Source organism: Lepidothrix coronata, unplaced genomic scaffold (assembly GCF_001604755.1).
Source record: "Lepidothrix coronata isolate B3197 unplaced genomic scaffold, Lepidothrix_coronata-1.0 Scaffold8, whole genome shotgun sequence".
NCBI lineage: Eukaryota > Metazoa > Chordata > Aves > Passeriformes > Pipridae > Lepidothrix > Lepidothrix coronata.
The window spans coordinates 2,835,843-2,857,215 of NW_016690188.1; the positions used below are offsets into that span (position 1 = coordinate 2,835,843).

General features: G+C 44.0%; 1 protein-coding gene across 1 annotated transcript in view; it reads left to right on the top strand.

The window, feature by feature from the left end:
* XPNPEP1 (X-prolyl aminopeptidase 1) overlaps nucleotides 1-19,721 on the top strand; it is a 29,215-nt gene extending 9,494 nt beyond the window's left edge. Inside the window, exons 4-19 of the mRNA XM_017839372.1 lie at nucleotides 520-583; nucleotides 2,292-2,396; nucleotides 2,699-2,791; nucleotides 3,675-3,818; nucleotides 4,209-4,304; nucleotides 6,498-6,579; nucleotides 7,538-7,748; nucleotides 11,087-11,145; nucleotides 11,831-11,908; nucleotides 12,416-12,487; nucleotides 14,100-14,160; nucleotides 14,968-15,037; nucleotides 16,221-16,394; nucleotides 17,245-17,321; nucleotides 18,033-18,131; nucleotides 19,155-19,721. Of these exons, the coding sequence (XP_017694861.1) occupies nucleotides 520-583; nucleotides 2,292-2,396; nucleotides 2,699-2,791; nucleotides 3,675-3,818; nucleotides 4,209-4,304; nucleotides 6,498-6,579; nucleotides 7,538-7,748; nucleotides 11,087-11,145; nucleotides 11,831-11,908; nucleotides 12,416-12,487; nucleotides 14,100-14,160; nucleotides 14,968-15,037; nucleotides 16,221-16,394; nucleotides 17,245-17,321; nucleotides 18,033-18,131; nucleotides 19,155-19,283 (1,614 nt within the window). The 3' untranslated portion in view covers nucleotides 19,284-19,721. The remainder of the gene's footprint in view (nucleotides 1-519; nucleotides 584-2,291; nucleotides 2,397-2,698; nucleotides 2,792-3,674; nucleotides 3,819-4,208; nucleotides 4,305-6,497; nucleotides 6,580-7,537; nucleotides 7,749-11,086; nucleotides 11,146-11,830; nucleotides 11,909-12,415; nucleotides 12,488-14,099; nucleotides 14,161-14,967; nucleotides 15,038-16,220; nucleotides 16,395-17,244; nucleotides 17,322-18,032; nucleotides 18,132-19,154) is intronic.
* The last annotated feature ends 1,652 nt before the right edge of the window (nucleotides 19,722-21,373 follow it).

Below are 21,373 nucleotides of genomic sequence, written 5' to 3' on the forward strand. Positions count from 1 at the left end.
GAAAGGTCCTAAGGATTAAATTTTTTACAGTTTTACCACTTTGATTATTTTCTTTCAATGTCATTGTTACGGAAAGGAATTCCTGTAAATGTGAGTGAGGGGACTTCGCTGGAGATAGTCGATTTTACAGATTTTATGCACTGATTGGTCTCCAAGATCAAGGAGTGCCTCTGGTTTCTCTTCCTTTTGCATTGCAGCTTCAAAGGCATCATTTGTTTGTTGCCCAAAGGGGAGGCTGAGTGTGAAATAAAGGTCTGCAAACTCTGAAGCACTTCAGTGTTTACAGATGTTTGTGGGAGAAAAGTGCTGCAGCTTAAAAAAACCACCAGTTGAACATAAATACAGTATAATCACAGATGATTAAATGTTCCAGTGGAGTAGAGCCTAGGATTTTTTAACTCATTTTGTTCTCCCTGCGGTGTCCTTTAGGAGAAAAAGCTTATCAAAGTATTTGTCATCAGCTGATCGGGTTTTTTTCCCCTGCTGCTATAAATAATTGCTGCCTCTTTTGTTTTCTAGAGCGAGTACATTGCACCCTGTGATTGCAGAAGGGCGTTCATCTCTGGATTTGATGGCTCTGCAGGTACCTTTCCAGAACTTGGGTTCTTGCATAATTCTCCTATAAAGAAATAGTTCCATTCATGGCATAGAGGCAGGATGGAAAAGGAAACCTATTCAGCTTGTTTGGACTGTTTATTCCCATTTCAGCATCTGTAGAATTATGTCTTGGCTACCCTCTGGAATTATGTAATATCAGCAGAATAACAAGTTTTCAGAAAATGTTTGACCCCTAAATGAACCTCTCTTAAAGTAAAATCCTGTTAACTCTTTAATGTGGTGCTTATAACCTGCGGTCATTTCTTTTGATGTGCAGCCAGTACGAACAGATTTTTATGTTGCCCATTTGGGCTGGGTGAATAGTAGATGGACTTTAGTTGGCCTTTCTGTTTAAATAGAGCCAGGGCCAGAAACACTGCATTTGGAAACCGAACACTGTGGAAAAGTTTGCTTATCTTGCCGAGACAGGATGTTTTCTTGGCTGTAGGATAGGTCTGTGTTTCAAGAGACCTAGTTTTTACCCTGGCTGTACCCTAAGCTCTGCAAATTACACTGCTTTGTGGTTGTTGGAAAGTCACTTTAGTCTACTGAAGTCTTTTTTCTTCTCTAATTGTAAATCAGTTTAATAAATACCAGTACCTATGTGTTTGGAGGGTCTGTTCATCAGTTCCTATGAGCTCTGGGATCTCATGTGGAAGGTGATAAATCCAGGGCTGTGGACTGCTGTTAATGGCTAACATGAATCCTGTATGAATTTCGTGCCTTCTGCATGACCTCTTCATAACCTTCCTCTATAATTTGTGCCCTTGCTATATACTTGGAAGGTCCATTTTCCCAACCTAATGCTCAGCAAATCAGTGAGGTTTCAGACAAGGGTTACCTTGTGTTTCTTGCTTCATCTTTTTAGGCTGAAGCAGCTGAAAATGTGGTTTGTGTTGGGGGAGTTTGGTAGAAGACAATGAATTCATACTTGGAAACTCTGTTCTGGTAATCTGGGCTTCAGTTTCTGGTGACAGAGAGTATGATCAAGATGCAGACTCAAAGGACTTGGATTCAGTTTCTGTTTGTGCCATGGTTTTTTTAGTATTGCCAAGAGCAAGGCAGCTCGAGTGCCTTGCTGAGATGTCACTGCCCCTCAGCTGTCTGCTTGCATCCCTCCATCTGGAGTCACTGGAATGGGACAGACTCTGGAACCAAGAGAAGTTTCTGTTCATGTTTCCTATTCGGCCATCTCTGCTAGAGCTGTAGCATTTGGGAAAGAGGTGCAGCTGACAGCTGGGAGTGATACTCATGTCTGCAGGCCTAGTATCAGCTGTTTCTTGTGGATGGCCAGAGCCCAGGCTTCCTCCCCAGAAGAAGATGGGATGGAGTTTAGGGATGCACAGTATGTGTTACTGTGACAACAGCCAAGTGGAGACCACAGTCTGTTACAGAAGGTTTGGAAGGCCCCATTTACTCAGTTCCACTGACTGGGTGAGGTTTGCTTAAGTCAAATTCATCTGAGGCAATTCATTAGGGTGCATCCTTGTACATACATACTGTCTCAGATAGGATTTGGAAAGTCATAGTTCAGAGGAAACAGTGAGTACTGAAATAGGACCAACTTTTGAACAGTGAGCAGAGGTGCCTTTTAGTGAATTAGAGTGCATTTCAGACACTGTCCCTGCTGTCTGTATCTCTGCACAGTGTCTGCACACTTCTGAATCACTACACCTTTCTACCTTCCTGCCTAGGTACTGCCATAGTCACTGAGCAGCACGCGGCCATGTGGACTGACGGGCGCTACTTCCTGCAGGCGGCACATCAGATGGATAACAACTGGACACTCATGAAAATGGGTATGCAGGAGGCTGGGATACTGCTCCACTGATAAACAGAGAACAGTCACAGGCTGTTCACAGGCTGTTCACTGTTTGGTCACTTCACACATGTACAGTTTGGGCTCTTGGGATATCCCATCGTGCACGGACTTAGGGACATCTTGGATACACCGCTCCTGCTTTAGTGTCCTGTGATGACTGTTGCTGATGGGTTTAGACATTCGTTACTAAATGCATTAGTTTGGACTTTTTGCATAGTGTGGGAACGTTTCAGTGTGACTGCTTCTTTGAACCTCTTTTTTTTTTTTAAATCCTCTAAGGTCTGAAAGATACACCAACTCAGGAGGATTGGCTAGTGAGTGTCCTCCCAGAATGTTCCAAGGTGGGAGTGGACCCTTTCATTATTCCAGCTGGTTGGTTTTACTTTATTTTATAATTCTGGGTTGGGCAACTATATTCTGGCTCCTTGCTTCTCTGTCTAGCTGTTGTATGATGGTGTGCAGCTAAACATGTTCCAGCCCAGATGGGATGGTGGGTTAAACTGTTACACAAAACAGATTGGATTTTGGTATAGGCATGTATCACGAGAGCTCCACAGCAATGGATTGAGTACAAAACACAAAGAGATGAGAACTGCTTTCTAGGCTTGCAGTGACCTTACCTGAAAAGCAGAATCCCGATCTACCTCCTTTTGTCTGTGCTTTGGCTTGTCATAGGCACTTCAGTACAAAGCTGCTGAATGCCTTGGCCAGCATGTGAGCAAGAACACCCTGGCAAAATCCACGCTGCTTCTCCTGCTTGGTGGTCTCAGCATCTCTGCAGCTTCCCCTGTAGGAAGCACAGTGAGAGGTACCATTTATATCAGAGTACATATCTATTTGTGCTTCAACACATGGGGCCCAATGCAAAGGTCACTGGAGGCAAGGGGAGATATTTGCTTGATTCAGGTGGGCTAAGGATCCATCTCCTGGCTCTGTGGAGGCTTAGATCTAGCTTAGATCTTGCATGGTTCTGCATTGGGGTAGAGGAACACCCTTATGGCAGCTTCTGGGCTTCTTCCAGGGACTTTCGTCCAGGACTGTGACTACCCACCAGCACTGGCTGCAGTGATGTGTTTGTATAACTGTAATTGCAATAGATTTTGCCTTTTTTTTTTTTAAAGGAATGGGAAGAAGAAGAGTCTGGAAAGAAAGGAGGAGACTCAGATTCTTGAGTCTGCCCTCTGTGAACAGGGCTATTGTTGAACCCGTGTGTGTTCTTTAAAGCCATCACTCTTGACTTTTTTCCCTTTGTCAGACCAGTGGAAGAGGATGTCCAAAGTCTTGAGAAGTGCTGGCCATGACCTTGTGCCTGTCAAAGAAAACCTGATCGATACAATCTGGACAGATTGTCCTCAACGCCCCTGCAAGCCTCTCATCATACTTGACCTGAGTTACACAGGTGAGAAGCTTAACTCCCAGCAGACCTGGGTTGTTGCTACTGTCCTATCTCCCTTCTGCTTTTCTCTTATAAAGTAGTGAGAAAAACAGTACTGCAGCACAATATGATCCCCTATGAATAGGTCAAGAAGATGATTGAACCTCAGCTAACAACCCCTTTGTCCTCAAAACTCTAAATAACCATTTGCTGGAAGTTGGGTGATTTCAAAACAAACCATGGGTGTCTGGAGGGCAGCTTGTTTGAGATCGTTCCTATCACTTAATAGAACGGAGTGAGGAGCGGAAGCACAGTGTGTTTTGGGTCCCTTCACAATCCAGTGTGTTGGTCTGTGTTTAAGTGATCTTCCTCAGTAAATTTAGTAACTGTAGCTTTTCATACCATGTTTTGTAGGGGTCAGCTGGAGAGACAAAATTACAGCCCTCCGTTCAAAAATGGCTGAGAGGAAAGTCATGTGGTTTGTGGTAACGGCCTTGGATGAAGTAGCATGTAAGTCTTTGCATGTCCTTTCTCAGTTCTTCCTACAAAGAAATGTTCTTCCTGCCTTGGAAAGGAAGAACCATGCCAGGGTGAGAGGCACTTTTGACAGACAACTTGTTTGTGAGACATCAATTAACTTGTGTATCAAGTGCAGTGGTGATAACAGGTCATAAATAGTGTGCCTGTATTTCTGCACAGTGCCTTATTACACCAGTGCAGCTCCTGAGTACCTTTTTAGCCCAGGAAATGCAGCAAATCACCTTTGAAAAGCAGCCCAGGCAAAGGGAGAAGAAGGTTATGTGTAAAGCCTGAGGCAGTTTGATAGAAAAAAAAAGAACTGTGAGGTTTTCTGGCTGTAAAATATCCTGATGCTGCCTCACCCAGTGGAAAGATGGAGACTGTTTTCTGCTGTGAAGTCTGGGCTATAAACAAAGCAGTGCAACATGTGGCTTTGTATACATAAGGCAAGGGTGGGGTACACAGCATTCACAGTCATCTTCCTAATTGTTACAACTTCTTAAGCCAGTCTTTACCTCTCCTGTGTTCAGCAAATGCTTTGGTTAAAACAAGTAAGTCTGGGCTCAACTTGTGTTTCTTGATCATTTCAACCTAGGGTCTTACTGGAATCCCCTCTGTGTTTGGGGCCCCAGGATGGCTAGGTCTCCATACCCTGGCTCTCAGCCCAGTGTGTAGGAGGGGAGAATGGCCACAAAACAGTGATTTCCCCAGAACTGCTGTTTCTAGTGCTGTGTCCTTTGTGCAGAAATCACCAGTGCACAGACTGGTACAGTAGGAACACAGCACTGGCAGAGTGTCAGCGCTGCCAATGCCTGTGCCCCATGTCTGATCTGAAAAGGTAGAAATGCAGGTGGTGTGTTCCCAGCTCCAGCACTGCCACTGCCACATCTCTGGCGCTGGGTGAAGCTCTCCTGGATCTGGGACACTGAGCAAAGAGGTGTTGTGAAAGAAGTACTTTGGAGAGTGGTGAATATGACTCCTCCCTGGGGAGGCCTGCATGAGCAGAGATTGTGTGTCTCACCTTTTCAGGCGCACCTCCAATTAAATTAATGATAAATTGGTGCCCTGAAGTGGTTTCAGATTAAATGTCTCCAGGAAAGCCAATCTTGGTTATGAATCAAGAGTTTTAAGATGGACCAGAGAAGGTCATGAGAGAAGCTCATTCTCAGGTGCCTGGTTGATTTCTTATCCTACAGAGGGAAGGGGAGAAGTTGTCTTTAATTTTATCTAATTCAATTCACTCCAGACAAGTTCTGGGGACAGAAAGAAAGCCACAAAAGAGACTGTTGCCTCCTTACTGCATTGGGAGTCGGCTGAGCAAGGAAGGTTGTACCCATGCTGTAAAGAGTTCTTTGTGGCTCTTTCCTGCATTCAAGTGACCTACTCCTTCCCTGGAGAGAATTAAACTCTATTTTTACTTTCATGGCAGAATTTGCACAGTTCAATGAATACAGTGCTAGGTTGTGATTTAGGACATGTTGGTTCTTTTCCCACTGTCCTGCTGGCTGGCCTTTTTGGCTTGAGTAACTCATTTCAGCTAATTGGATACCCTGGAGTTTTTATTTGACCCTAAAATCAGGAGTTTGGAGATGCTGAACTTGTACTTCCCTTCTTGACTTTGTCTGGAGTTGTGGGGGATAAAATCTTTGTGAAAAATAGCTAAGACTATACAGTCTGAATCTGAGATATTGTGGGCACTCAAATGAGAGGCCTTTTTGGGGTATTTTATTCTTGCCTATTGTGTCTTGCTCTTCCCTCAAGTATCAAAAGAAGGACTGGAATGAAATGATAACTTGTAACTTTGAAGTTTTCTGGCTGTTAAAGAAGTGAGCTTTTATTGCATTGCACAGACCAGAAAGGGTCAGACGCTACTTTTTGTACACGTATCCCTGTCTTTTTTTGACTGTATCTGCTTTCTTCCAAGCCAGCCCTCCTTTAGAAGTTAAACACCAGTTTTCTTTCCCTATGAGTGTTTAAACTGCAGTTCTGGTGCCATCTCCTGGCAAAAATTTAGGATTGCCTGGAAAGCAGCAGGACGTGGGACAACTGGTTGGGAGCTGGACCCACGGCCTGCAGCCGTGACGTCTCACTGCTTGACTGTGTTTTGCTGAGATTATTTTTAGCTTTCTCTGATGTTGCAAAAGACAAACCAGGACTGTGATTCTTGGCATTCTTATTTTTCAGGGCTTTTCAACCTCCGAGGCTCTGATGTTGAGTACAATCCTGTATTTTTTGCATACGCCGTCATAGGAATGAACACAATCAGGTGCTTGTATACCCTTCTTCAGTTCCCCAAGATTCATTCTTCTGTGGGAGAGCTGTTCTGGCAAAGCACTTATCTTTTGAAATGCCTGTGCTGGAGTACCTTGGTGTCCTTTCTGAGCAGTTTTGTCCTCAATGTTAATTACTCTTCTGCCCTGATCAGAGCTAGAGAGGCAGTCAAGAGCTCTGCTGTGCTCCTCAGCACCTTGGCTGACATGCTGAGTGACCTTGGACATGATGGGTGACCCCTCTGTCTGTTACCCTGAGATAATGTGGAGGGCCCTTGGAGCTCTGGGTGAAATGTGAGTAAGAGCCAATGCTGGCCTGGACACTGGAAAACTTTTCACTACTGTCTAATTGCTGAGTCACTTCAAAACTGCAGGGACTGTGTAGGAAAGTTTCAGGGCTGGCTTATGACAGAGGGCTTCTTTCCTGTGACTGCCCCATATATTGAGCCTTAGCAAGCAAAAGTCTTTTAGAGGCATCTACAAGCTGCCACCTAGATCCATCTAAGGTGAAACCTGGCTGGATGAGTACAGGTTGTTGTGTGAAGGTTGAGTTGAACTTTTCAATTCAGTGAAAGTGAGAACAAAGTGATACTTAGAACAACACTAGCTTTTCTATTTCCAGATGTTGCACTTAAAAATTAGACTGGCTGTTATGTGCCTCTGTTACTCTCCTATTTCAAGCACAGTGGTAGGATGTAGCCATTTTGAATGTATCATACAAAAAAAATGCTATCAGCTCCTTTCCTCTCAGCAGGGTGGCACATCTTAATTTTGAAGCGGGATTTAAGCTGAGTGAAGGCCAGTGGTTAAAACAACATAGGACACAGTATAGCACATAATTCACAAACTCCTTTCTCCCTGAAATGTTGCCAGAAGGGTTTCTCATTCCTTCCTTAACTCCAGCCACTGTCAGATGTGGTCCCACTTATTTGTTCTATCTGATTTGTTTCTCAGGCTTTTCATTGATGGTGACCGGATGATGGACCCAGCTGTGAGGGAGCACTTACAGCTTGACTCCACCCTGGAGCCTGAGTTTAAAATCCAGGTGATGCCCTATGGATCTATCCTGTCAGAGCTGCAGGCTGTTGGTGCAGGCCTCTCACCCAAGGAGAAAGTGTGGCTCAGTGACAAAGCCAGCTATGCTCTTACTGAGGCCATTCCCAAGGTCAGTGGCTCTTGCAAGGGAAAATACTTTTCTCTGCTCATCCTGGTTAGGAATGGTGTGAATGAGGGCAACTGACCACAGTTTCCCCTCTGCAAAGCACAATGCAGGCTGGAGCTTGTGCTGAAGGGATCCAGCCCTGCTGAGGTATTGAGGGGTTGTTAATCCTGGAGTTGCTCTCACTGGAGCTGCCCTTCTAACTCGCTAAGCTGATTTAGCCAAAGAATTGTCAGCTTAAGAAAAAACAAGTACAGCGAGAGAGGGGAGGGAGAGAGGGAGCAGGGTGAACTCGGGTCATTCTGACCACAGGTGGAGCATCTGCCTTACATGGACTAGCAGTAAGAACTGGAAACTTCCAGAAATTGAAAGCTGAGCAGGACTTCTGGGAGGGTGTATTTGGCTTGATCTGAGTGCCTGAAGGTGGTTGCCCTTATTTAGTTCAGTAGCTTGAGGATATCAGGCTTGTACCAAAGGCAGGAGGGACAAGGTGACAGTCATTGCAGCAGGGAACCTTGTGAGGACACAGATAACCTGCAGGCATTGGTTGTCCACGGAGTGAGTGCATCTGCTGAGGGACAGTTGTAGCAGCAGAATAATTTCTGTACAGCCATACATGCTATATCTTGCTACCCTTGTACTTGAATGTCTGTCTAGGACTCCCACAGTCCACCTAATATTCCAGTAGCCCTGAAAGGAGATACCTGGGGAAGAATACAGCAGCAACTATGGAAAAATAAGCTGGTTTCCATGCATCTTGTGTACATCTCTTGTTTGCCAGAGATCACATTCTCTGGAATGCCATCCAGTTTACAGTGATATCCAGTAACTAACAGATACTGTGAATAAATATTGTTTTGTGAGTCTATGGAGGATTCACGATAAACTTTTGTTCTTTTAACTTCACCGTAGAAAACCCCTTGCTGTAGGTGTAGTCCATGATCTATTGCCAGCTTGGGTTAGTTGCTATAGATGATTTATGTAGAGCATCCCGTCTGACCTAGATTAAGGAATGTAATGAGTTGGAGTGACATTATTTACCCCGTGAGCTCTGGAAATTTTGGCTGATACTGAGTCATTACAGTGCTACATGCCCTCTGTATGCAATGGGGAGAGTCCCTGCCTCAGGGAGCTCTGTGCAATAGAAAGCAGAAGAGGAGGACTGAAATGTCTTGATTAAAAACCACTTAGAGAGTCACTGAAAGAGCCAAAGTTTTCGTAGTTCCTTTCTGGCTCTCCACCACTTCACACCAGCTGAGAACTGGCCTGCAGTGCTTTGAAGAACATTAGTGCTGTAAGTCCATCTACTGTCTGTCTCCATCAGAGCCAAATATTGACACTGGCAAAAATCCAGTCCATTATTAAACACAGATCTGCAAACCCTTTATAGATTTGCTTACAGCTGCATGTAAATATGCTTTTCACTGAAGATTAATGGAACTACCAGTATCTGTAAAAGGCAAGCCAATCCAAGACTCTGACCATTTATCCTGTCTTTGATAAAAAGACTTTCCTGACTTTTTTGTCAGGAAAGTGATTTCTTTTTTACTTTGTATTATGACAATTATGTCATTGTCTTGCTGTTTTTAAGACTTTGGAAATTGTGAGCATGTAGGATTTATGTGAATTTGGTCTTTGCTGAGGGTCTACCGTTCCTTTCCATGAATTTGAGTGATATCTATTTGTATGCTGATGCATTGAAAATAGGAAAAAAGCGTGTTGCTTGGGCTGTGCATCTGTAGTGCTCATCCCACCTCCTGATATATGATGGGTAGAGCAGAGAACTGTGGGGCAATAGGCTTGGTTCTTCTTCCTTCTTCTGATGCCAAGTGTGATGAGGCTTGGGCAAGTCACCTCAGCTGGTGTATTTCTGAAGACATGCTCAGAACCAGCCAAGCATTCCTGCTAATCTGAGGACAGCTGATGTTTGGGGAAGTGTGCAGTGGTAAGGGATCAGCTACTAGCTCTTAATGCAGGGTCACCCCATCCAGGCACGGGAAAGCTTTGTCTCAAACCACTGATATAAGCTCCTTTCAGAATGGGCAGCATGTAAAGCTCAACTTTGCAAAGGCCTTCCATTTTTCTTGAGGCCTTGATGGGTTTGTCAGAGCTGCTGATCATTAACAGTGGTGATGCCCAGTGCTGGAGGAGACAGAGCCTTGCGGGGCCAGCCAGATTCAACTCCAGTGCTTGATACCCGGGCTGGGCACCCTTTGCTCCCTGCCACTTGAGGTTGACAGTCAGGTAACAAGACAAGGTGACTTTTAGGTTTGTTTCCACTGCCCAAGTTCTACCGTAGTCTCTGGGATTTCTCACTGGCTGTCTCTGGGCCTTCAGTGTACATCAGCAACAGGAAACCTATGGCTCAGACATTTATTTATATATATGGTATTGAGGATATCCAGATCTTCCCCCTGCTCCCATTCATTTTACACAGACCAAAGCTAGAATAAGTGAGGAATGACCTAAACAGGCTTAGTGTAGCATTGATACTGTCTTGTGCTTGTTTGGTGGTGTAAGTAATGAAATAATATCCACCTTGATAGAATACTTTGGAATTATTGTCACGATAATCAGGGTTGTCTGGCAGTATGAACAGATTTGGCATTTATGAATGGAGAGGTGTAGTGGAAATGGGATAAAAACAAATTACTTGTGTATTCACTGGTTTAGAAGTACACAGTGAAGGTGTAGGGTGCTCAGTGTTACACAGCAGTTTACTAAGCTGTGCTCCTTCTGTACTACTGCATGTCTGAGTCCATTGACTTTATTTATGGAGATGGCTTGATGACTTCCAGAAGGTGCCTTTTTACATGTCTGAGTACCTCAAGAAGTCTGCCTCAGGGGTTTGAAACATAGCTCCTGCCCCCTTTGCCTGTTATCCTGGGGAAGTTGTGTCACAGGTTTTAATTTATCAAATGCCTAAAGTAAAATTTAACATACTTTGTTTTTCCTGCAACTGCTTCCATTTCTGATTTCAAAGCATAACATTTCTAATACCATTTGGAGAGAACTGTTCAAGCTTAGTGTAACCTGTCTGTGAGGAGATGTTGCCTTGTGAGATGTTAGCTCTGTACATATCTCAGTGAAGTTAGTACTGCACTAACTGCTCCCTAGTCAGGATTCAGCAATCCTGCTGTGACCATCTCTGCTTCCTGCTTTTCACATGTCCTGCACAATATTGCTAGGTTTGTCCTCATTACTGAGGAATGAGGACAGAAAACCTGGAAAGAGGACCCTTCCAGACTGGATTTCATAATGCACAGACAAGGCCCAGTGCTTAAGCATATAGCATTTTCTTTGCTTGTTGGTGTACTAATTCAACCTATGTCTTTGCCCACTAGGTTCCAAAGGGAACAGTAACAGAAATAATAGCTGCAGACAAAGCAGAGGAATTCCGCAGGTAAAAAGTAAATCCACTCTGAGGAAGTTTTCTGGGTGGAGTTTTTATCCTTTGTTTTTTATTCTTTAGAAATCCATCTCACTTGCAGGTATATTTTACCTGAGGACAAACCATTACTACAGGATTTCTTTGAAAACTTGAAAGAGTTGTGAAGAATTGGGTCTCTTGGGAGATACAAGTCCCAGCCCACTGGATCCTATCTGCTTTTCTTTTGAGATAGCAATGAGGAGTGCTGCAGGTTAGGACACTTAAATACAAGAGAGTTGCTTTCTTACCACAGAGGAATTGATGTAAAAGTTAGATTTCCTCCTCTTCTGATGGAGAAGGAACACCATCTGTATTGAGAGTTACTCCCGTGTGTAGATCAGCAGGTCCTCTAAATGCCTTTGAGTAAATAAGTAGCAAAGTAGAAAATGTTCAGCACATCTCTTCCCTGGGTAGTTTGGGTGGTGAATTTTCTATTTCTAAGGAAAGAGTAGAGATGGAAAGCAGGTTTCCACGTGGTTGGGAGAAGAGGGCTTCAAATTGTACAGTTCTTCTACCTAAATGTGCTGGCCCAGATGGCTTTCATGGCCAAGGGGAAGGCTGAGGTGATGTGAAATTGAGGATGGGGCACTCCAGGTGCCCCAAGTGCCTGGTGTGCTCCTCTCACTTATGCTGTAGTGATCACAATCTTTTCTTTCAGTCAACAGAAAGACTTTGTTGAATTGAGTTTTGCTACCATATCAAGCACAGGTCCAAATGGAGCCATCATTCACTACAAGTAAGAGAAACACAGAGTCTCCTTTAATCTTTCAGCAAACAGAGCTGGAATGAGTGTCTTGTTTCTTCATGGAGTCACAACAGAGTACTCCAGGGAGATGCTGTTTTCTTTATTCCACACTTACTAAATAATGATCTTTCCCTGCTGGCAACATGCATGTATTGTGATGCTGATCTGCTCAGGACCATAGAAAAGGGCTATTTTGGAGCTAGAAGTCTGGGAAGGACACGTATAAAGTGCAAACTGTTCTGAAATACATCTAGGAACAGATGTTGAGGGTTTTGCTGGAAGAAACAAAGCTATTCTCTGTACTGTAGTGCTATTTGCAGTATACAAATACTCCCCTCAGTATGATCCTTGGCTCAGCATGTGTGGGATTTCCATCAATGCCACAAAAAATCAGAGCCGACACATCCAAGCTTGCACTTAATATAGTTTCTGAACTGCAGATGTGGGCTGGACACCCTAAAACTGTGGAACAAAAAAACTTTGTGTTTAACTGAACAGGCCAGTTCCTGAGACCAACAGAACGCTGTCTGTGAACGAGATCTACCTCCTGGACTCAGGAGCACAATACAAGTAAGTGGGATGAATGGGTTTTCTGCTCCCAGTGACCCCCTGCAGGGTCAACTCACAGTTGCCTTGGCAAGCAAGGCAATGTATAGTTTTGAGCAGGACAGCAGATGAGGGCTGACAAGCCTTGCTGGGGTAAAGGACAAAATGTCAAGCTGCAGTTCCCGTCTGAGTCCCATTCCCATTGGGATGGGAGCTGTGCTTTAGCTGCTGGTGTGTTTTTCTGTGTGTTGCAGCTCTGCACACCTGGCACACTCGTGTTAGAATTGCTATAACAGGGAGCAGGCCTGACTGCCCTGGCTTAGCCTTGGACTGCCTACACAGCAGCCTGCACAGCTGGGTGAGGCACCTACCCTGCCAGGATCTGCCCTGGGGGCAGATTTGACTGATGTTAAAGTTAGAACAAGGTGAGGCAAAAGAGCAGGACAGCACTGTCCTTTCCAGAGGGACTCATCCCAGGGGCCACTTGGATCTTAAGTTTGCTTGTGGGAAGGCGTCATGGTTGAAGATTCACTCAGTGCTGTTTTGACAGTGCCATTCAGTGGCCTCAGTTCCTTTACTGTGGAACTCCATAGAAAACTGGCTCCACGGAAAATGAGAGAAGTGGTGTTTTTAGCCAATGTAAATAGATGAGAAGTGGCTTGTTCAGGAAGATACAGGACAAGCCTGGCTTCTCCTTTGAGATGAGCTTTGTCTTTAGAGCTATGCCTTTTTGTTATGTCAGTCAGGAAGAGCTTTGAAAAAGAACCATACAGACATCCTTTGATAAGATTTTTACAAGGAGATCTTTTTTCCTCCCCTCTGATGGCCTAATTAATGATTTCCTTAGTGCCACTATGAAAAGCAGCCCTTTGAATACAATATAATCTGGACATCAATGGCACTTACCATAGCATTGTGACAGGGATGCTTTGCTTGTCCCTGCTGAGAAGTTAAACCGTGAGCTCTTTGTGACCATGGCCTGTGTGTGCTGGGGAAGAGCCCAGGGACAGGAGTGAGCGTCTCAAAGAGAACTTGTTATTTCAAGAGCCATTGTGTTTTTGACAGCAGGCTCAAAATGCTGCTTGTAGAAGGAACTTTGAGCCAGTTTCTGACATCTCAGACTAACCCCTATCCAAATGCAGGATAGTTTGTAGAAATCTTAGCACAAGACATCCTAAGGATGAAAGGGATATTATACCCTCTTACACTTCCCTTTCCTGAGAGGGTAGCTGTCATTTGTGCGTAAGTGTATATTTTTAAGCAGTTGATGAATCATCTTCCATACAAATAGGCTAAATTTGGCCTGTTCTCAATGGACAGGTACTAGTTGCTGAACCTCAAATTAGCATCATTTTTATGAGCAGTTTACATCCTAATTTGCGAGAAGCTTCGGGATGCTTATGGTTGAAAGATAACAGTTTGAACTGTAAATCATTATTGCCGCATCTAGGGCATTGTGTTCAGGAATTTTTGAGATTAAGAACTGTTACATCATCAGGCTTGTGTAGCACAGAGCAGATGACTTTATGAGCTTGGTTGGTTTGCTGCAGTGTGACTGGATTTTCTGTGTATTCTCACTTTGATCTTTCTTTTTCCCGCATCCCTTTGCTTTCTGCATCTTTGTTTGCCTCTGAAGAGATGGTACAACAGATGTGACCAGGACAATGCATTTTGGCACACCATCAGCCTATGAAAAGGTAAGTTGGCATCTCAGTGTGCTTTGTGATCTGACCCTCATTATTAGAGATACTTAAATCAGTAATGTGCCCTCTTGCTATATTGTAGAAGTGCTTTATCAAGTATCATTTATTTACTAGTATGTGACAGCATTTGGATAAAGACTGAAAAGGAAACTGTCAGACTTTGGACTTTCAAAATATAAAAGTGATTTAAAGAATCGATACTTTTCTATCTTAAAATGCACAATTCTCATCTGCAAAATGACATGGCTCCTCTAAGAAATTATAAAATCAGCAGACTGAGGATGAACATTACTGGCTTGTCCAACATGGGAGTTAGGGGTATGATATTTAGTGCAAAGCTGCAGCTGGTGTGTACCATATAAAAAAATCAGTCTCAGACTTCCCTGAGAAGGTCTGTGTTGGAAATTCAGCAATATAATTTTGTTTATTTTAAATTGCTTCTTTAATTAAAACTAATTTCATCATTATAGTTCACTTAGTGACAAAAATATGCTGTAGGGTATGCTCAGGAAGTAAAAGTACAGTCATAAAGAAAATCAAGCATGTAGGTCAGGTGAATCCTGCTGCTAAACCTGCTGCCTGAGTTTATGACGCACTTCCATAATTACCGGAGAAGAATCTTCAGAGTAATTTAAACTTTCTGCTCATGGTTTGCTTTGGCATTACCAGCCACAGGAGAGCATGAGCAAGTTTTTCCAGATCCTCCACAATTTGCTACAAGATGCAGTCTTTCTTTCCATTCCTGGGGAATACAAAGTTTTGGCTTTCCCTGTTTACTTATGGCACGCATTTCTTTGACAGGAATGCTTCACCTATGTCCTGAAGGGACATATAGCTGTGAGTGCAGCCATCTTCCCAAATGGAACCAAAGGTGGGTTGGTGAGTTGGAGTGTTTTGACCACAGCAGTAACCTCTGAAGAACCATTAAGTTGTCTGAGAACAACATTATGATTGACAACATTATGTTTTAGGCAAATGTTGATGTAACTCTCTATTTCCATCACAACAGTTTGGATTCTAGATTACTGATGCCTTCTCTCTCATCATCAATCAGTGCTGGAAAGTCTGAGGGGGAAAGTCTGAAGGGTGTTTGAAGTGCTCTGGTTCTAGGGTGATAGTGACTTTGATCAGTCAGTGGCACTCTAGCCCATCTGTGGCCTTTTTGTGCTTGGAGGTTGTCTTTATTCTTTACTAATGGCCCTGTCAAAGCAAGGTCACTTTCCAGCTTCAAAAGGACTGTCTAATTCTCTTGCAGTTACTGTGAAATCTCTTGTATCTGTGGCAAAATGACACATAAAGGAGCTGTTTTGATTTTGTGCAGGAGAAGCTGTGACATACATTCACCTCTGGTGAATTTGTTGCAGAACTATTTTCTGCCTGGTCACACCTTGTACAAAACCACTTCATTTTAGAGTTTTCTTCAGTTTGCATTCTTGGGTAGGCAAGTTATAAAACCAGCTGCATAGGGGTACGAGAAACCCAAACTGAAACTGAAGAGTGGCTGTTTTTGGTATATGGGCTTGGTGTTCACATGCAGGTAACATAAATTCTGTCCCCTCTGGCCAAAGCAGTCTGAAATGGTTGGCCATCAGGCAAGAAGTTTGGCTGATTAGTTCACCAAATACAATTGGCAGGTCTCCTACTTTGAGTTTAATTAGTGCAGCTCCCTTTAAGAAATGTACTGAGTTCTCTGTGAGACACTTAACCACTAGATTCTTTCCTGAAAACACCAGTGGAGCAAGCAGCAATGTTTCTGTTACAGACTATCTTCTGAAAACCTCTGTAACAGGAGAGAGCAAGGCTCTTTAGCTGAGAAAGGGCTTGAATGTCAGACTTGCCAAACCCACCGTATAACTTCTAACCATTCAATGACTTAAATTTCTTTGGTTGGTTGCGGGGCTCTTTGAGGAGGTGATTGTAGGATTTTTGTTTGTTTGGTTTTTTTTGTTTGCTTGGTTTTTTGCATGTTTTCCAGGTTTGAGCCTTCAGTGTGATTATCAGCTTCATTGAGGGAGCCTCACTTGATTAAATTCTCTCTCTCTGTCTGTCTACAGGTCACCTTCTAGATTCCTTTGCCCGCTCTGCCTTGTGGGATTGTGGTTTGGATTACCTGCATGGGACAGGACATGGAGTTGGCTCTTTCCTAAATGTACATGAGGGCCCTTGTGGCATCAGCTACAAAACCTTTGCAGATGAGCCCTTGGAGGCTGGCATGATCGTGTCTGATGGTATTTAGCACTGGTGACTCTCTGGTTACTCGGGGGGGGGGGGTGACCAAGTTCATTAAGATGCAGAGGGAATAAATTTGATAGTGGTGTAAGGGAAAGGTCAGATCAAAAGTTCTGGTCCTGCCTTCTTGTTATTTTAATTGTCATTTAAGCTCTCTAGGTAAAAAGCTTCCTTTTAGCTCTTTAACCTTTCATGAAGCACCTTTACAGTCAGGTGCTGCAGTTCTGCTTCCTGCTCTGTACAGGGCAAACCTGTGCTCCTGACCAGCCTGGCTCTGGCATGCTGTGGAAGAACTGGCTGTGGTACAAGGTGGACACCAAGCTTTCAGGAGCTAATCCTGTCTTTGCTATGGGCTATTTGAGGCAGCTGTTAAATCTTTACATGCCTTATTCTTCCAGTAGTAAATTAACAGCCTGCTCAGAGATCTACCTTCCTTCAGGGGCGCAAAGGCCTCTCAGGGAGTCAGGGAAACACTCTCTATAAGAAGTGTTTTGCAGAAGGGGTTATTTACCCACCTGCCTCTCATAAAGACATCAGCATTTTCAGAGTTTCTGGTATTTGGAACACATGTATTCTGTGCTCTCTCTTGACTTGCAAGGAGACTCTCTGAAGCTCGAGGGCTGTCTGTCTTGTTTCTTCTCTCTTTGAGAACTTCTGCTGTCACCTTGCTCGGGGCTTCCGTGCAGGCTAAGTAGAGTCAGAAATTTGTTTGCCTCTGTGGTTTCTTGATGTCAAGATTGCTTAGTGACTTCAGTGGACTAAAGCCATAGAGGGGAAGTTTGGCCATAGGGAATAAGTATTTGTACAGTGCAGCCATGTGGCTTAGTTAATTACTGTCTGTTTCTGCAGAGCCTGGGTATTATGAAGATGGGTCCTTTGGGATCCGAATAGAAAATGTTGTCCTTGTGATCCCTGCTGAAACCAAGGTGAATGACCTACTCAAGATGCACCTTTCTCCACAACTTGCTGGTTGTAAAACTTAAAGTACTGGAACTTGAAGTGGGACCATGCTGCAGACAGTTGAATCCTACTCAAAATTCCTGGTCTCCAAAACTCCACATTGGTGAACACTGATTTTAAGTCTCCCTTGCTAATGGGGACACAGAAGACAGTTATAATTCTGCAGAGTTTCCGTATGTTGAAATGTGTGTGTGTGAGTTGGTTTAAAATGTTTTATATCTGGATATGAAAGATCAGAAGCATCTTATTCAGCCCATTGGAGTCATTGCTGTAGGGTTGGTTGATGTTCTTAAGGTGGGATTTTCCTCTCTGGTAGAGAGTCTTCAGTGGCATTCGAAACAAAAGTACAGACAGATTTTGACGCTATAGTTGCCCGCCTGGCTGGGTTATGCTTTTAGAAATGCCAAACTGAAAATGATCATATAATCATCAAGCTAAAGTCCTGTACAGCTGTGACCTGGCACATGGCCTTTAGAAAGGGACCACTGAAAGAAATAATTAAGGTTTATATTGAGATTTGTTGTTTGAGCTGGAAGAAAAATGCTACTGTAAGTTGCTACTCTCTCATCTGAATGTTTCCTGGGTGGTTCTGTAGTGATGACACAAACCAAGGAGCAAGTGTCATCTGGCTGGAGCTGTTTCTAAAACTGTACAATCCCTTTGTCTTTCTGCTGCAGTACAATTTCAAAAACAGAGGGAGCCTGACTTTTGAACCCTTAACCCTGGTTCCAATACAGACGAAAATGATTGATGTTAATTTGCTGACTCAAAAAGAGGTGAGTAAAACAGGTTTGCATTGCCACCTTTTCACTGGAACCACCTTGTTCTACAAGGGCCACTGGCCTCTGTTCCATTTCACAGATCTGGAGAGCAGTCCTGAGCACTGTGACTTATTTTTAAACTCTATCTATCTTTGAGTGGGAGGGTGGACTAAACAAGCTTTTCAGAGTTTTCAGAGGTCTGTCAAATCTAAATTATTCTATGATGAAGGCAGCAAGGATCCTGATTATTAGGTTGTTTTGGTAGTTCCTTTGATATGATATTTACCACTATCATCTCTTTTCCTACTCCTGCCTTAATTTGCTTCTCTCGGACTATCATGCTGTGTCCCCAGGGACTATGTGATGACTGTCCCATCATGTTGTCTGTGTCTGCTTGTGACCAGTCTCATTCAGCCACACCCCAGTTCAGTACCTGAGCAAATTTCTATGATACCTGCTCAGCAGCATTTATTTCCTGAATAGCTTCATACTCTAAAATTTCTGTTTAGGTCTGTCACTACCTTCTTGTTTCATCCTGGTTTTCTGCCATACTCTTCATTTTGCCTTGATGCATCGTCCTTTTCATAATTATAACCCTGTTTGCATTTCCATTTGCTGAAGGGAGCTGTGAAGGGTACCAAGATCTGCCCTAGGATTACCTGTTCAGATCAATAGGGCAGTTTGTCCCTCAGGAGTGCATTGTCCATTTACAATTTTGCAAAGCTTATTAAACTGTGCCGAGGTAGCTATTTGGACTTGCTGGAGGCAGTGATTTGCAGAGACTTTACTTGTTAGCTGAACTGAACCTTGGCTCCTCTGAAAACCGAGGACAAATTGCTTCAGTTCCTACCCTCGTCAAATTTGCAAGTCACTTCCATATAATAGAGGTCTGTCTCTTTGGGACAGGATTCCATCCCAGCCTAACAGTTCAGGCCCCAAGGGCACAGGGGCCTACAAATGTCTTTGTCTGCGCATAACTTGTAAGGACATGAAATCTTCTGTGTTTATGCTGAGTGTCGTACCCCTCCCTTTCTCTAGTGTAACTGGGTGAATGACTACCATCAGAAATGCAGGGAAGTAGTTGGAGCAGAACTGGAGAGGCAAGGCCGGCACGAAGCTCTTCGGTGGCTCATCCGGGAGACGGAGCCTCTCGTCAGAGTCCAGTAGCAGCACAGTTGTCTGCGGTGTGCAGAACACCAGGACCGCTCCGTGTCCCAATAATCTACATCTTCTTGGACCTTGGCACCGCTGGGAGGATGTTCTTCAATTAACCTTTGGAAATCAGGAAGGGATTTCATGTAGTGTTTCTCACCCTGCAACATGTGTGGGTAGTGTGGGGGTAAGGAGGGTTACTGTCTGAAAAATTTTTTTGGCGGGGAGAGTTTGAGCATAGAAAGCAAACAAAATAAATGAGCACATTGCCTTTGAAACAGGGGTCTTATTTCAATAATGGTTCTAAGAGGCAATACTGGAATATTTTATACTGTCTGGTTTTTCACTGTGAAAACTCGGTATTTTTGCATACTTGAGTTCCAGTTGCTAAGATGTTACACACACAGCAGGACTGATTACTGAATAAAAGATTCCAACCCGCTATTTGCTCCATCTGCCTTCTCTTGCAGTCAGTCACGTGTTGGATTTGACAGCCTGAAGAAGGGCAAGAACCCGATCGTTCCACCCTTACCTATGCATCCAGCTCAGACAGGGAAGAAATATATATATAGGACTGCCTTGTGCCAGGCTCTGGGCAGGTGTTATGGAGAGGCCTAGCAGGAGCAGTCAGTTCTGCTCCGTGACAGGTCCTGGAAGGATGTGGAGACACTCGGCAGAGGTTTGTGTGCACAGAGCACCCGGGCCAGTGCTTCTGTCTATTGTTACGGCTTACTGAGTGCTTATATAGCCCGTGGCAGGGCAGGATGCGTGGGCAGTATCATGGAATTGCAGCTCTTCCTGGACACAAAGAAATTATTAGTTAAAATAAATAAATATGCATACAATGGACAAAGGAAGAACTGCGACTTGGGTTCAGTCAGCCCGGCCGGTGCCGTGTAGTGCGCAGGGACACCTGGTGGTTAAGCGAGGTGATGCAAGCTGAACGCTTTCTGAAGTCATTCTTAACATTTACACCTTAAAACTCAAGTTCAATATTAGATGTAAAAAATCCAACTCAATCAGCAACTCAATTCCTGATATTTCAAAGAAATGTTCTGTGCAAATAGAAATGTTTGTGTACATAATTTTCTTCCCCTCTTCCCCCAGGAATTTCTGAGGAAATAATAATCTCTGCTAAACGGCATGAAATTAGTATTTCCCTTGAGTTCTGGAAGCTGAAAGCGGGATCATGTAGCCAAACAGAAAAGTACTGAGAAACAATACAAAAGTTCCTGGCTTCCTAATTGTATTATCCAAGGAGGTGATAAAATAAAAGTGCAATAAGTGCTTTAAAAGTTCATTTTCACACCCCAGCCTCTGCAGCTGGGTACAGGTATTTAAATATTCAAGTGGTTTCCCACCAGCTGGAAGCATTAGCTTTCAGCTCAGTTGTGCCTATGGAAACCCTGCTCACACATCAACCAGTCCAAAGTGTCTCATGAGTATGTGCTATTAATTAAAACACACTGGGGAAAATGTTTCTACAAAAGCTGCCTGTTGCCTCTGTGGGTTCTGGCTGTGCCACAGCATCAAAGGAAAACTGAAGGATTCTAAACAGGTTGTACTGTGACAAAGTGTGTCTTTCCCAGCAAAATGGATGTGTGTGCCTTGAGGCTGAATGGTCAGAGAGTTGTCAGCCAAACTCCGCAGCCTCTCCTGGCTGTGTGGGAACCCTCGGAGCTGGAAGGAAGGCAGCTGCTCTCCAGGGCAGTGGTGGGAGCTCAAGCTGAAGACTCTGCTGGTCGGTGCAGGCCTGTGGGGGGAACTGCACCATATGCTACCCCAGATGGTCCTGAGAATGCCATCCCAGGTGTCCTGGCAAAGAGCCAACCTGGGTAGGTCTCTCCTTAAACTTAAGGGCAGGTGTTTCCCACAGGAAGGTGGAAGAGGAGGATTTCTACCAAAAGGAGAAACTTTTGTCCTCGTGGTCCAAAGCCACTGTGGCTGGCTTAGACACTTAAGTGGGAAGGGGGGACACAACACCAAAAGCAATTTGCTGGGTTTGAATGGCCCTATTAGACCTTTTCCCTCTTTACAGTCAGACACCAACCTGGGACCATTCCCTCACACACCCCAGAAATTCATGGCTCATTGCCATCCCAAAA